At 44.0% G+C, this 15,883-nt stretch overlaps 1 protein-coding gene across 1 annotated transcript in view; it reads left to right on the forward strand.

The window, feature by feature from the left end:
• LOC109934034 (disintegrin and metalloproteinase domain-containing protein 19-like) overlaps nt 1-13,504 on the forward strand; it is a 145,370-nt gene extending 131,866 nt beyond the window's left edge. Inside the window, exon 8 of the mRNA XM_048600087.1 lies at nt 13,461-13,504. Within this exon, the coding sequence (XP_048456044.1) occupies nt 13,461-13,504 (44 nt within the window). The remainder of the gene's footprint in view (nt 1-13,460) is intronic.
• Nucleotides 13,505-15,883: the final 2,379 nt, after the last annotated feature.

The following is a 15,883-nucleotide window of genomic DNA, read 5'->3' on the forward strand; positions in this document are numbered from 1 at the left end:
CGCAGTCCATGTGCTGCTGCAGGACTCGCTGCTCTGGGGCTCGCAGTTCATGTCTGCGGGACATCACTGCTCTGAAGACTTGCTACCAACACCTACTGCTGCAGGTTTCGCCTCTGGTGAAAAAAGAAGAGGAAACAAAAAGGAAAAGGAAGGAAAAAGTACAGGTTACCCCTGCCCCAGAAGAGGTCACAATGATCCAAGAACCTGAAACCCTGTCTCCTGCACCAGTTCCTTAGCCACACATTCATCTGTCCTACCTTTCCATTCCTTACCTCACTAGCATGTGGCACTGGCAGTAATCCAGAGATTACAACCCTCAAGGTCCTGCTTTTCAGCCTCTTTCCTATCTCCCTGTGCTCACTTTGCAGGACCTCAGCCCTCTTTCTAGCCATGTCGTTGGTACCAATATGCACCACAACCTCAGGCTGCTCATCCTTCCCCTTAAGAGTTTCATGCAACCACTCAGAGACGCCCTTGACTGTGGCACCAGAGAGACAACTCACCATCATGGAGTCTCGGATGTTGCCACAGAAAAGCCGGTCGGTGCCCCTAACTAGTGAGTGTCTAACTACTATCGCACGCTTGGATCTTGCCCGAACCTGCCCTCCAGCAGAGCCAGTTATGGTGCCTCAGGCCAGGCTGATGCTGTTATACTCCCCAGAGAGGCTACCGCCCCAACAGTAGCCAAGATGGCATACCTGTAAGACAGGGGAATAGTTTGCATTAGTTCTGATTATGAACCTCAATGTTTCTGTATGAAAAAGCTACCCTCATCAGTGGCATTGTGAACATAGAAGAGTATAGCACAGTACAGGCCCTTCAGCCCACGACGTTGTGCCGACTTATTATCCTACTCTAAGATCAAACTGGCCTCCAGACCCTTCATTTTATGATCATCCATGGGCCTATCCAAGAGTCGCTTAAATGTCCCTAATTTATCTGACTCCACCATCACCACCGGCAGCACATTCCATGCACCCACCACTTTCTGTGTAAAGAACCTACCTCTGACATCTCCCCTATACCTTCCTCCAATCACCGTAAAATTATGCTCCCTCTTAATAGTCATTTCCACCCTGGGAAAAAGTCTCTGACTATCCACTCTATCTATGCCTCTCATCATCTTGTACACCTCTATCAAGTCACCTCTCATCCTTCGTCACTCCAATGAGAAAAGTCCTAGCTCCCTCAACCTTTCCTCATAAGTCCGGCCCTCCAGTCCAGGCAGCATCCTGATAAATCTCCTCTGAACCCTCCCTAAAGCTTACACGTCTACCCCTATAATGAGGTGATCAGAACTGAACACAATATTCCAAGAGTGGTCAAACCAGGGTTTTATAGAGCTGCAGCAAAACCTCGTGGCTCTTAAAATCAATTCCCCTGCCAATGAATGTCAACTCACCATACGCCTTCTTCACAACCCGATCAACTTGGGTAGCAACTGTAGGGATCTATAGACATGGACCTCAAGATCCCTCTGTTCCTCCACACTGCCAAGAATTCTGCTATTAACCCTATATTCTGCATTCAAATTCCACCTTCCAAAATGAATCACTTCACACTTTTCCAGGTTGAATTCCATCTGCCACTTCTTTGCCCAGCTCTGCATCCTGTCAATGTCCTGTTGTAATCTACAACAGCCCTCCATGCTATCCACAACTCCACCAACCTTCATGTCATCAGCAAACTTACTAACCCACCCTTCCACTTCCTCATCCAAGTCATTTATAAAGATCACAAACAGCAGAGGTCCCAGAACAGATCCCTGTGGAAAATCACTGGTCACCGACCTCCAGGCTGAATACTTTCCATCTCCTACCACCCTCTGTCTTCTATTGGACAGCCAATTCTGTATCCAGACAGCCAAATTTCTCTGAATCCCGTGCCTCCTTACTTTCTGAATAAGCCTACAATGGGGAACCTTATCAAATGCCTTGCTAAAATCCATATATGTCACGTCCACTGCTCTACCTTCAGCAATGTGTTTTGTCACATCCTCAAAGAATTCAAAAAGGCTTGTGAAGCATGACCTTTTTTTAATTCATTTGTGGGATGTGGGCGTCACTGGCTGGCCAGCATTTCTTGCCCATCCCTAGTTGCCCTTGAGAAGGTGGTGGTGACCTGCCTCTCAAAAAGCCATGCTGACTATTTCTAATCAAACTGTCTTTTTCCAAATAATCATAAATACTATCTCTCAGAATCCTCTCCAATAATTTGCCCACCACAAGAAATAAGACTGACTAGTCTGTACTTCCCCGGATTATCTCCATTTCCTTTCTTGAACAAGGGAATAACATTTGCCATGCTCCAATCATCTGGTACTAATCTAGTGGACAATGAGGACGCAAAGATCATCGCCAAACCATCTTCCATTGCTTCCCGTATGAACCTTGGGTATATCCCATCTGGCCCAGGGGACTTGTATATCCTCATGTTTTTCAAAATTTCTAGCACATCCTCCTTCCTAACATTAACCTGTTTGAGCACAGCAGCCTGTTGCACGATCTGTTTGCAAATGTCAAGGTCCCTCTCACTGGTGAATACTGAAGCAAAGTATTCATTAAGGACCTCCCCTACCACCTCCGACTCGTGCACAAATTCCCTCCACTATCCCTGATTGGCCCTACCCTCACTCTGGCCATCCTCTTGTTCCTCAATTAAGTATAGGATGCCTTGCGGTTTTCCTTAATCCTACCCACCAAAGCTTTTTCATACCCTCTTCTAGCTTTCCTAAGTCCATTCTTCAATTCCTTCTTGGCTACCTTGTAGCCCTCAAGAGCCTTGTCCAATCCTTGCTTCCTCAACCTTAAGTAAGCCTCCTTCTTCCTCTTGGCTAGATGTTTCACATGTCTTGTCATCCAAGGTTCCTTCACCTTACCATCCCTTCCTTGCCTCAGTGGGACAAACCTATCCAGTACTCGTAGCAAGTGCTCCCTAAACAACCTCCACATTTCTGTCGTGATTGTAACGTGGCCAGCCAGGTGGACCTCATAGAATAAGAGTTCCCAACTGGGGCTGTTAATCTGGTCCAATCAGGGAGCCCAACTGACAGATATAAACAGGAGTACCATGGGTTCCGCTCACTCTGAGAGCTGGTATTGAGGAAGCTGGATGAGGGTCAAGCACTACGCACAAGTAAATGATGGGTGAGTGGCTTCCTGGAGTTATTTCAGGCATCACTCTTTGTGCACCGTTTATTATTCTAACTAAATAAAAGTCAACACTCCACAGCTTCCATGAACCTGAAAGAAATGCCATAAGAAGGGCTGGGATCAGAAAGCATTTTGCAAACAGTCAGGCAAGTTATGAAATGAGTGTTATTCAACTGAGAACCTGCATGGACAAGTGAGTAGAAGGTTGATTAGTGAATAGGATAGGGTACATGTTAGAATATCGGAGGAGAGATCTGGATAATTTCATGATCTCAAGAGGGCAAAAATGGGAGTTGGGGCAGGGAAACCTTGGAGTATCTAAATCTCAGCAAAGACTTGGATCAAGATTCAGCAGTGTATAAGGTGAGGCCCGGCCAAAGACAGGTAACTTTACAGAGGTGAAAGTCATCATTCTTCATGATGAAAAGAATATCGGGTCAGAAATTCAGTTCAGGGTCAAATAAAGCATCAAAGTTTGATTAAGCTGAAGACAGTCGGCAGGTGGCTGTTGGGAGCTGGCGATGAAGGCTGTAGCAACAGTTTCAATCTATCTCACAATGCCTGCTCATTCAATTTGTGGAAGTTAGTCAAGCAGCAAAACAAGTCAGAGGTAGAGAAGAAGTTCAGAGATGTAACAGAGCTGGGTGTCATTTTAAAAGGCAGTAGTACAGTGATAATGTAACTGCACTGGCAATCTAGAGTCTAAGCTAAAGTTCTGAAGGCTGTGGTACAAATCCCAGCAAGGCAGATTCAAATTTAAACAATCAGGAATTAAAACCTAGTGTAATGGTGACCACATTGTTAATTGTCGTTAAAAACCTATCTGGTTTACTAGTGTCGAAGAGGAGCCAACAAGGTCTGCAGATATTGTAAGTCAGAGTCCACAAAATGTGAAGCTGGAGGACCACAGCAGATCAGAATCCCAAAACATCGATTTTCCTGCTCCTCTGATGCTGTCTGACCTGCTGTGCTCCTCCAGCTCCACATTTTATTGACTTTGGTTAACCAATGTCCTTTAGGGAACAAAACAATCAATCAAATGTTAGCATCTGTGATGCTGAGAACTTAAGAAGGAGATCAAGTTGGATCCTCTGCTTCGTAATTCTTGATGTGGCAGAACGGTAGAGTTTTCATCTGACCCCTTGGTTGTGGAATTGCTCAGCTCGCTCTGGTGTTTGACACATAAGCAGCGCTGTTTGAAGAAGGGTCCCAACCCGAAATGTCGGCTTTCCTGCTCCTCTTATGCTGCCTGGCCTGCTGTGTTCCTCCAGCTCCACACTGTGTTATCTCTGACTCCAGCATCAGCAGTTCTTACTATCTCCAAGATAAAAGCCCATGTTGCTGGAGGTACTGAAAACAACAAATGCTGGAGATCACAGAGGGTCAGGCAGCATCCATGGAGAGACTGCATGCTAACATTGCACATTGAGATGACTCTTCATCAGAACTGGTGAAGTGTGCAGGGGACAGTATTTATGCAATAGTTTGGGGGTGGATGGGGATATAATGGGATTTGGGTGCTAGTGCAGAAAAGCTGTTGATAGTTTAGATTAAATGATTGGAATGTGAGAATGGCAGAACAATAGTGTGTCTCCTACCAGACTTGAAAGAACAGATAGTCCCACTGGGATGGGGAGAGGGGAGACAGGACATGATAACAGAATGCAACAAGCTAAAAGGGAAGAACTGGGAGTTCATTCACGATTTGAAGGTGTTGAACTAAGTCCAGAAGGATGTAAAATGCCTATCTGAAGATGAGATGTTGTTCCTCCAGTTTGCGCTGTGATTCACTGGAAAACTGCAGCATTCCGAAGACAGACAAGTGGGCATGCGGGCAGGATGGTGTAAAAATACCAGTTACTTGAAGGTCGGGGTCACGCTTGCGCACACACCGGAGATGTTCTGCAAAGCGGTCACCCTAGTCTACATTTGGTTTCTCCACTGTAGAGTAGGCCATATTGGGTGCAGCAAATACAATACACCACATTGGAGGAGGTACAGGTGAAATGCTGCTTCACCTGGAAAGACCATTTAGACCCTTGTGTGGCGAGCAGGAGGAGGTGAAGAGGCAGGTGTTGTACCTTCTGCGGTTACATGGGAAGTTGCTGTGGGAAGGCGGCTGGTGTTGGTGGTTGTGGAATGGACAAGGGTGTCGCGGAGGGACCGATCCCTGCAAAATGCAGACGGGGAGAGTGTGCTGAAGATCTGTTTGGTGGTGGAATTTTGCTGGAGTTGTCTGAAATGGCGGAGAAAGATACTTTGAATGTGGAGGCTGGTGGGATGAAAAGTGAGGACAAGGGGAATCCGATCATACTTTCATGAGTGATGGGAAGAGGCAAGAACAGAAGCAAGGGTGATAGGTCAGATGCTCATGGAACAAACAAGCCATGTTTTGGAAGGTGGCAACATCCGAACAAATGCGACAACAGCAAGAGAACTGGAGAATGGAATGGAATCCTTGTAGGACATGGAGTGTGATGAACTGTAGTGAAGATAGCTATGGGAGAGAGTGGCTTTGTAGTGGATGGCAGTGGACAGTTTATTTGCCAAAATGGAGACAGAGAGGTCAAGGAAAGGAAGGGAAGTATCGGATGTGGGTGATGGGAAAGTTATAGAGGGGTGGAAATTGAAGGCAAAATGAACAAATTTTTCAAGGTCCATGCAGGAGCATGAACCGGCACTGAAGCAGTCGTCGATGTACCGAGAAAAGAGTTGTGGGGGGGTCAGTGTAAAACTGGAACATTGTCATAAAGAGGCAGGCATAACTGGGACCCATGTGGGTGCCCATAGCCACTCCTTTGTCTTGGCAGAAGTAAGATGAATTAAAGGAGAAATTGTTCCGTGAGATAACAAGTTCAGCCAGGCGGAGGAGAGTGGTGGTAGATGGGGACTGTTCAGGCTCTGGTCAAGGAAGAAGCCAAGAGTTCCCCAACCATCCTGGTGGGGAATGGAGGTATAGAGGAATTGGACATCCATGGTGAGCAGGAGGCAGTTAGGGCCAGAGAACTGGAAATTGTCAATATGGTGGAGGGCATCAGAGGAATCACAGACGTAGCTGAGCAGGGTCAGTACTAGTGGAGAGAGGATAGAATCAAGGTACGCAGAGGTAGTACAGCAAACTTTGTTTTAACTGGCATCTGATGACCTGGCAAAAACGAAATACCCGAAATACTGCAAGTTTACTGCTTTATTGCGATCTCCAAATAGTTAGTTACGCAAAAAGGAGAATGTTTTATTTAAGGTAAATGTGTATTATTATTCAAGTGATTTATGTTGTAAATAAAGTATAACAATGATGCGTATACCCCTGCATTATGTTTTTGTCACTTAGTGCGTGTTTTAACATTGATTACGTGGACCTCTTGATTATTCAGAATATTTGTTCAACAGGCACACTCCTGGTCCCATAGGTACCAGTTAATAAAATGTTTGCTGCATTAAGGAAGTAATAGCAGAACATTTAGAAAATCAGAACTGAATCAAGCTGAGTCAGCATGGCTTCTTGAAAGGTAAACCATGTCTGACCAATTTATGAGACTTTTTAAGGAGGTCTAAACCAGAGTGGATAGAGGGGAACCATGTGAGGTGTTGTATTTAGACTTCTTGAAGACTTTTGGCAAGGCACCTCACAAAAGGTTAAGTCATAAGATAAGAGTCCATGGAGGTGTTGGAGGTAGTATATTGGCATGGAGAGAGAATTGACTCATGGATAGGAACCAGTGAGTGGGAATAAAGGTTTTTTCTCAGGTTGGCAACCTGTAACCACTGAGATCCACAAGGATCGGTGCTGGAACCACATCTGTTTTCATATATATTGATGAATTGGAGGAAATTTGCAAATGCCACAAAAATAGGTGGAAGGGCAAAATGCGAGAGGGATAAAAACAGTTTACAGAAAGATACAGAGAGGTTAAGTAAGTAGGCAAAGAGTTGGTTAATGGGAGATATTGTGGAAAAATACAAAGTTGTTTAGTTTGGAAGGGAGAACAAAAGAACAGTATTATTTAAATGCAGAAAGCTGGAACACAAAGGGACTTGAAAGTACTTGTGCAACTAACAGGAAGTCAGCACACATGTATAGTAGAAAATCAGGAAGGCTAATGAAATGTTGCTCCTTACTTCAAGGGTTCGAGTATAAGAGTAGGGAATTCTTGCTGTAACTGTACAAGGTGCTGGCGAGACCACATCTGGAGTACTGTGAGCAGTTTTGGTCTCCTTGTGTTTGGAAAAAATAATATTTCATTGAAGGCAGTTCAGAGAAGGTTCACTTGGATGATCTCCTCTATGGAAGGATTGTCTTTTAGAAGAAAGGCTAATCAGGTTGGGAGTCTACTCACTGGAGTTGAAAGAATGATAGAGGATCTCATTTAAAACATACAATTATAAGGGGCTTGACAGGGTAAATCCTGAGCAGATGTTTCCCCCTCATAGAAGAGTACAGGGCCACAGGGCAAAGTTGCACATTTAAGGGGTGCCAACTGAACACTGCAACAACGAGGAAATTCTTCTCTCAAGACGGTTTGAGATTTTTGATCTCCTTGCCACAGTGAGCTGGAGGGCAGAGTCCTTCTGTACATATGTACGGCTGAGATAGATGGATTCTTGATCAGTTGGGGAATCAAAGGTTAAGTGGAAAGGACAGGGAAATGGATGTGAAGAGTGTCAGATCAGTCATGATCCTATTGTCAGAAGTAACATGACACCAGTTTATAGTCCAATAGATTTATTTGAAATCACAAACTTTCAGAGCACTGCTCCTTCATCAGGTGAAGACTGAAAGCTTGTGACTGACTTCACCTGATGAAGGTGCGGCATTCTGAAAGCTTGCGATTAGAAATAAACCTGTTTGACTATAACCAACAGGTGACTTCTGACTTTGTCCACCCCAGTCCACCACCGACACATCATGATCTTATTGAACAGTGAAGCAGGCTCAACGGCCGAATAGCCTACTCCTTTTCCTATATCTGGTGGTCTTATCTTCATAAGGGCTATGGGGCGGTTACTCTTACAAATAACATAACTATCATGGACTGACACACCTGCAATAGATAGAAATGTAAGGAAGAGGATAAGTAAATCATTCCCTCTAATTTGATCCACCCTCCCCCAAAAGACACAGGCATACTCTAGCAGCAATTACCTTTCAGACTCAGCCAACTCAACACTTCAGTTCTGTTAACTGTAACCTGACCCATTATTCCTCAGTTCTAGGAGGTAAACCTAAGCCGGCTGTTCTGAGTATTGCAATCATGGCACCAGTTTTGATGGTCCCAGTATTAGCCTATTTTCTCGCGAAGGTGTTTACAAAGAAAGTGACGATCGCAAGTGCAAGATCTCTAGCAAGTTGAAGAAGTGGTGGTTGTCCAAGGTAAGAATCAACAAGCAAAATGACACTTCAGCACCTTCCTACACTTTCTGCAAAGTCTAAAACTGAGTAACTAGTGGTCAGGCTAGAAATTTGCCTGGGATAGGCTGATAACAAAAGTAACTGCAAGCATGAGTCAAAAAGAAAAAGGAAGCAGATGTGGTTTGAAAACTGAAATCTGACAAGGTCCTTGAGAAAAATAAAGGAAGCAGAAAACAACTTAAACAAGCAACAGGAGAGCTAGAAAGGGGTCATGAAAGGTTCTTAGCAAATAGGGCTAGGGAGAATCCCAAGGCATGTTACACATATATTAGAAGGAGGATAGCAAAGGAAAAGGTACCTCCACTCAACAATAAAAAAGAGAGAATTTATGGGTCAAGCTGGAGGAAGTGGGTGGCTCCTCAATCATTATTTCATATCAGTATTCACCAAGGAGCAGGACATGGCCAATGGTAGGAATACAGAAGGATATATTGACATTTTAGGGCATAGGGATATTAAGAAGGAGATGGAATTGGGTGTCTTAGAAAGCATTTATGTAGATAAGTCCCCAGGGCCTGATGGAGTCTATTCCACGATATGAAAAGGGCAAGGGAGGAGGCCTTGACAGAGATCTTTGTATCCTCTTTCGCCAAAGGTGAGGTTCCAAAAGACTACAGAATAGTCAATGCTGTTCCTTTGTTCAAGAAAGGTCAAAGGGATAATCCAGGAAATTGTAGGCTGGTGAATTTTACGTCAGTGGCAAGGAATTTATTGCAAATAAGGAACAAGAGGGTTGCTAGAGAAAGGATAGGTCCACTCAAGAACAGAGGAGGGAATTTACGTAAGGAATTGGAGGAAGAAGGTGAGACCCTTAACATATACTTTACATTGATATTCACATAGATGGAAGGTTAGTCTAGGGAAAGGTATGTTGATATTAGTTCCTGGATTATTGTCTGCTACTGGGAAGGCAATGGCCTAGTAGTATAAATCGCTGGACTGTTAATCCAGAGACCCAGATAACATTCTGGAGGCCCGCGTTTAGATCCTGCCACGGCAGATGATGGAATTTGAGTTCAATAAAATATTTGGAATTAAGAATCTAATGATGACCATGAATCCATCCACAAAATTAAACGTATTAGCAAATACAAATTCTTGCTGTGCATTTCCAGCCTCACATCTATAGACTGTTCCTTGATATCAATTGGAGTGAATTCAATTGGCTGAAGACTGGCATTAGTCACTCTGCAGAGATGGCCAAGATGGGTTATCTACTTGGCACTTCTGGCTGAATATTCCTGCAAATACTTCCACCTTCTGGGCTCTTCCATCATTGATGATAGGAATATTTGTGGAGCCTCCTCATCCACTGAGTTTTTTTTAATTGTCCACCATCATTCACAATTGAGTCTGGCAGAGCTGCACAGATTAGATCGGATCCGTTGGTTGTGGGATTGCTTAGTTGTGTCTATCACTTGCTGCTTTCGCTGTTTGGTGGCAAGTTAGTCCTGTTTGGTAGCTTTACCAGGTTGACACCTCACCGACACCTCAGCCTGGTGCTGCTCCTGGCATGCCCTCCTGCACTCTCCATTGAACTAGGGTTGAACCCCTGGCTTGATGATAATGGTTGAGTGGGGAATATGCCAAGCCGTAAAGTTTCAGATTATGCTGGGATGCAATTCTGCTGCTGTTGATGGCCCAAAGCACAACATGGATGCCTAGATTTCAGCTGCTTTTTGGAGTCTGTCCTGTTTAGGAAAGTGACTGTGCCATATAATACGATGTAGTTTTTCTCCATGTGAAAGTATGACTTTGTTTCCACAAAGACTCTGTGGTGAGTCCCTATTATCAATACTGTCACAGACAGATACATCTGTCACATTGGTAAGGATGAGGTCAAGTATTGGTAGGTATGCTTTTCCCTCTTGTTGGTTCCCTCTCCACCTGCTACAGACCCCTCAAACAACTATATCCTTCAGGACCCAACCAGTTTGATCAGCCAGAGCATGTTTTGTGGCCTTCCGATGCTCAATGCTTCCTCCAAGTGGTGTTCAACATGGAGGAACATTGATTCATCAGCTGAGAAAGGACAGTATATAGTTTCCTGGCCCATGTTTAACTGGAAGCCATGAAACTTCGTGGCGTTTGGAATCAATGTTGAGGACTGCCAAGACACTACCAGTGTGCTGCCACCTCTGCTGGGTCTGTCTTGCCAGTGAAATTGTGATGGTGGTGTCTGGGACTTTGTCTTTAAAGGTAAGCTTCTCCAACTATGACTACATCAGTCTGTTGCTTGACAATTATGTGAGACAGCTCTCATACACTAACCCCCAGATATCAGTCAGGAGGACTTTGCAGCATCAACAGGACTGTTTCACTGTTGACTTTTCTGGTGCCTTCGTCAATGTCGGATGGTTCGTCTGGTTTTGTTTCTTTGTTGAGTCTTTGTCGCTACTGATACACTGAGTGGCCTGCTAGGCTATTTCAAAGGGCAGTTGAGAATCAACTATATTGCTGTAGGTCTGGAGTCACATTTAAGTCAGTCCAGGTGAGAATGGCAGATTTCCTCCCCAGAAGAGCTTCATGACTCATTTGGGCTTTTCAGACAAGCAACAATGATCATTTATAGATTCTTAAATTTTTTTAAAATTCAATTCAAATTCCACAATGTGCCGCGATAGGATTTTAACCCAAACATTCTCAATTAATACTCCTACAATAATACCAGTAGGCCATCGCCCGCCGTGAGTGCGAGTGTGTGTGTGAGATGATGACTGTCTTTTAGATGGAGTGTGTAATGGCTTGTCCCTGTGTGAGGGATTGTGTGATGGTATGTCTCTGTGCGAGAATGTATTGTGGTGTGTCTCTGCATGAGGGAGTGCATAATGGTGTGCCTCTCTGTGATAGAGTGTGCAATGGTGTGTATCTATATGAGGGACAGTATTGTGGTGTATCTCTGTGTGAGGGAATTTGTAATGGTCTGTCACAGTGAGGGAGTGTGTAATGGAATGTCGAGAGTGCACGATGGTGTCTGTGAGGGAAAGTAGGATAGTGTACTTCAGTGTAATCTCTTCATTAATAGATTCCAGCATTTTACTTACGTTAAATGTTCAGCTATCTGGGCCTGTAGCTGACTGCTTTTTGCATCCCTCCTTTCTGGAACGCAGATGTCACATTTGTTCTTTTCTGATATATTCCAGTTTGTAAAACCTTCAGGAGGCAATGACCTAGTGGTATGATCACTGGACTGTTAATCCAGGAACCCAGATAATGTTCTGGAGACCTGGGATCAAATCCCGGCACAACAGTTGGTGGAATTTGAATTCAATAAAATGTCTTGAATTAAGAATCTAATAGAACATAGCACAGTACAGTCCCTTCGGCCCACGATGTTGTGCCGACCTATTATCCTACTCTAAGATCAAACTACCGTGTATACTCTACATTTTACTTTCATCCATGTCCCTATCCAAGAGTTGCTTAAATGTCCCTAATGTATCTGACTCCACTACAACTGCCAGTGCATTCCACACACCCACAATTCTCTGTGTAAAGAACCTACCTCTGACATCTCCCCTATACCTTCCTCCAATCACCTTAAAATTATGCTCCCTCTTAATAGTCATTTCTGCTCTGGGAAAAAGTCTCTGCCTATCCACTCTATCTATGCCTCTCATCATCTTGTACACCTCTATCAAGTCACCTCTCATCCTTCTTCGCTCCAATGAGAAAAGCTCTAGCTCCCTCAACCTTTCCTCATAAGACCTGCCCTGTAGTCCAGGCAGCATCCTGGTAAATCTCCTCTGCTCCCTCTCTAAAGCTTCCACATCCTTTCTATAATGAGGCAATCAGAACTGAACACAATATTCCAAGTGTGGTTTAACCAGGGTTTTATAGAGCTGCAGCATAACCTCGTGGCTCTTAAAATCAATTCCCCTGCCAATAAAAGCCAACACACCATACGCCTTCTTCACAACCCGATCAACTTGGGTAGCGAATTGGAGGGATCTATGCGCGTGGACCCCAAGATCCCTCTGCTCCTCCACACTGCCAAGAATCCTGCTATTAACCCTATATTCTGCATTCAAATTCCACCTTCCAAAATGAATCACTTCACACTTTTCCGGGTTCAATTCCATCTGCCACTTCTTTGCCCAGCTCTGCATCCTGTCAATGTCCCGTTGCAACCTAAAACAGCCCCCCACACTATCCATAACTCCACTAACCTTCGTGTCATCAGCAAAGTTACTAACCCACCCTTCCACTTCCTCATCCAAGTCATTTATAAAGATCACAAACAGCAGAGGTCCGAGAACAGATCCCTGTGGAACATCACTGGTCATCAAGCTCCAGGCTGAATACTTTCCATCTACTACCACCCTCTGTCTTCTATTGGATAGCCAATTCTGTATCCAGACAGCCAAATTTCCCTGAATCCCATGCCTCCTTACTTTCTGAATGAGCCTACCATGGGGAATCTTATCAAATGCTTTGCTAAAATCCATATACACCACATCCACTGCTCTGGCTTCATCAATGTGTTTTGTCACATCCTCAAAGAATTCAATGAGGCTTGTGAAGCATAACCTGTCCCTCACAAAGCCATGTTGACTATTTCTAATCAAACTGTGCTTTTCCAAATAATCATAAATACTAATGGTGACCATGAATCCATTGTTGATTGTCCGGAAAAACCTACCTGGTTCGCTAATGTCCTTACCTGGTTGGGCCTACATGGACTCCAGACCGCCAACAATGTGGTTGACACAATGTGGGATGGGCAATAAATGCCACCTAGTCAGTGATGCCCTCATCCTGTGAATGAATTTTTTGAAAAAATTGTAGGTTTATCTTCACAATAGAAGACAGCAGGAAGAACGTGAAAAGCAAAGGGTGATAGCTTTTTACTGACAAAACAAATGATGATTGATTGAAATTTTTTCTTCACTCCACAGATTCAGACACCTACCAGCCAACTGTAGGATTTTATGAATCATGAAAAATTGCTATATGCACCCATTATGCTCAAATGTTTGTCATGTGTATCATCATATATTAAAACTCTGTAATAGAGGGAGAAGGCTGCACACTGGATGCAATTCAATGGATAGATTAAGATTTATTCTGAATGACTGCAATTTTCCAATGAAACACTGAATCATTGTAAAGATTAAAAGAAAAAATCAGAAATAGTTATCCTGTTGAACAGTTATTTCACTCAGAAGCGTTTGTTATAATTGATGAACTTTACCATGCAGTTATTAGTTCAGTTAGTTGTTGTTAACTTACATGATTTACAATATTCCAACTAATTCCACCTGTCTTCAATGGAGCTTTGAAAGACGAGGGGGATCTCATAAAACTTACAGAATACTGAGAGGCCAGGCTCAATTGGAAATGGAGATGATGTTTCCACTAAAAGGAGAGACAAGGACCAGAGGCCAGAGTCTCAGAGTGAAGGGAAGAACCTTTAGAATTGAACATTTGAACATAGAACAGTACAGCACAGTACAGGCCCTTTGGCCCACGATTTTGTGCCAACCTATTATCCTACTAAGATCAATCTACCCTGCATTTTACTGTCCTCCATGTGCCTATCCAAGAGCTGTTTAAAAGTCTCTAAAATATCTGACTCCACTACCACTGCCGGCAGCGCATTACACACACTCACCACTCTCTGTGTGAAGAACCTACCTCTGACATCTCCCCTATACCTTCCTCCAATCACCTTAAAATTGTGCCCCCTCGTAATAGTGAGGTAAAGGGGAATTTCTTAAGCCAGGGGGTGGTTAATGTGTAGAACTCATTGCTGCAGAAGGCTGCGGAAGCCAAGTCATTGAGTGTCTTCAAGACTGCGATAGATAGGTTCTTAAACATTAAGGGGGTCAAGGCTTATGGGGAGAAGGCAGGAGAATGGGGTCAAGAAATACAACCATGATCAAATAGCAGGTTAGACTCATAGTAATACAGCATGTAATCAGACCCTTCAGTCCAACCTGACCATCCCTACCATAATCCCAAACAGTGGCAGGCACACATGCCTGCGCTTCACCCATATCCCTCCAAACATTTCTTATTCATGTAATGATCCAAATGCCTTTTAAACGTTTTATAACTGTACCCGCATCCATCACTTCCTCCAGAAGTTCATTCCACACATGAACCACTCTCTGTATTAAAAAAAAAAGCCCCGTTTCTTTTTTAAATCTTTCTCTATCACAAAAAAAAATGCACCTGGTCTTGAAATCCCCTCCTCTAGGGCAAAGACACCTGCCGTTCACTGTAACTAGACCCCTCATTATTTAATAAATCTCTATGAGGTCACCTCTCAACCTCCTGCAATGGGCTTAACAGCTTAATTCTGCTCCAATATCCTATAGTCTTAACGATTCATATTGATTTCTCACATGGAATCACAGGTCCTTCAGCCCTCAAGGCTGTACCGGCTCCCGAAAGTGCTACCCACCTCATCTCATTCTTCAGCCCTATTTCCATAGCCCTGTAAATCCATTTCAAATATATATCCAACTCTCTTCTGAAATCTCCTATGGAATCTGCCTCCACTACTCTCCAAAGCAGTGCATTCCAAATCCTAACAACCCTCTGACTAAAGTATAAATATACAACATCCAAAGCACCACCCTCACCCAATGCCTGCGTCACCTCAGATATAACCTGCCCTTGAAAACGCCATGTTAACTGTTCAGCATTAACCTATTTTTCTCCAAGTGCACATTTATCTTAAATTAATTCGTAATATGGATTCCATCAGTTTTCCGATCATTGATGTCAAGCTGACAGATCTGTAGTTTCCTGGGTTTGCCTTTGCCCCGTTCTTAAACACATTTGCGCACAGTTGCAAACCCCCACTTGCCCGGGACTGAGTTTGTTTTCAGACAGACCTAGAAAATTTTTGTCAATGACTTCACAATTTGCTCCCTTATCTCTCTCAGCAATCTAGGACACATCCCATCCGGTCCTGGCAATCCATTTACGTGGTGTGCTGCCAGTCTTTATCGTACGTCATCTTTATAGAAGAAGAAGAAGAATCCCTACAGTTTGGAAACAGGCCCTTCAGCCCAACCAGTCCACACTGACCCGCAGAGCATCCCACCTGGAGCCATTCCCCATAACTCACCTCATCTACACATCCATGAACACTATGGGCAATTTAGCACAGCCAATCCACCTAGCCTGCACATCTTTTGACTGTGGGAGGAAACCGGAGCACCTGGAGGAAACCCACATAGATACGGGGAGAATATGCAAACTCCACACAGACGGTCACCCGAGGGTGGAATTGAACTCGGGCCCCTGGTGCTGTGAGGCTAACCACTGAGCCACCATGCTGCCCCAATCAATCACCTTTCTGCTCAGT

Source organism: Rhincodon typus, chromosome 1, assembly GCF_021869965.1.
Source record: "Rhincodon typus isolate 14 chromosome 1, sRhiTyp1.1, whole genome shotgun sequence".
Classification (NCBI taxonomy): Eukaryota; Metazoa; Chordata; class Chondrichthyes; order Orectolobiformes; family Rhincodontidae; genus Rhincodon; species Rhincodon typus.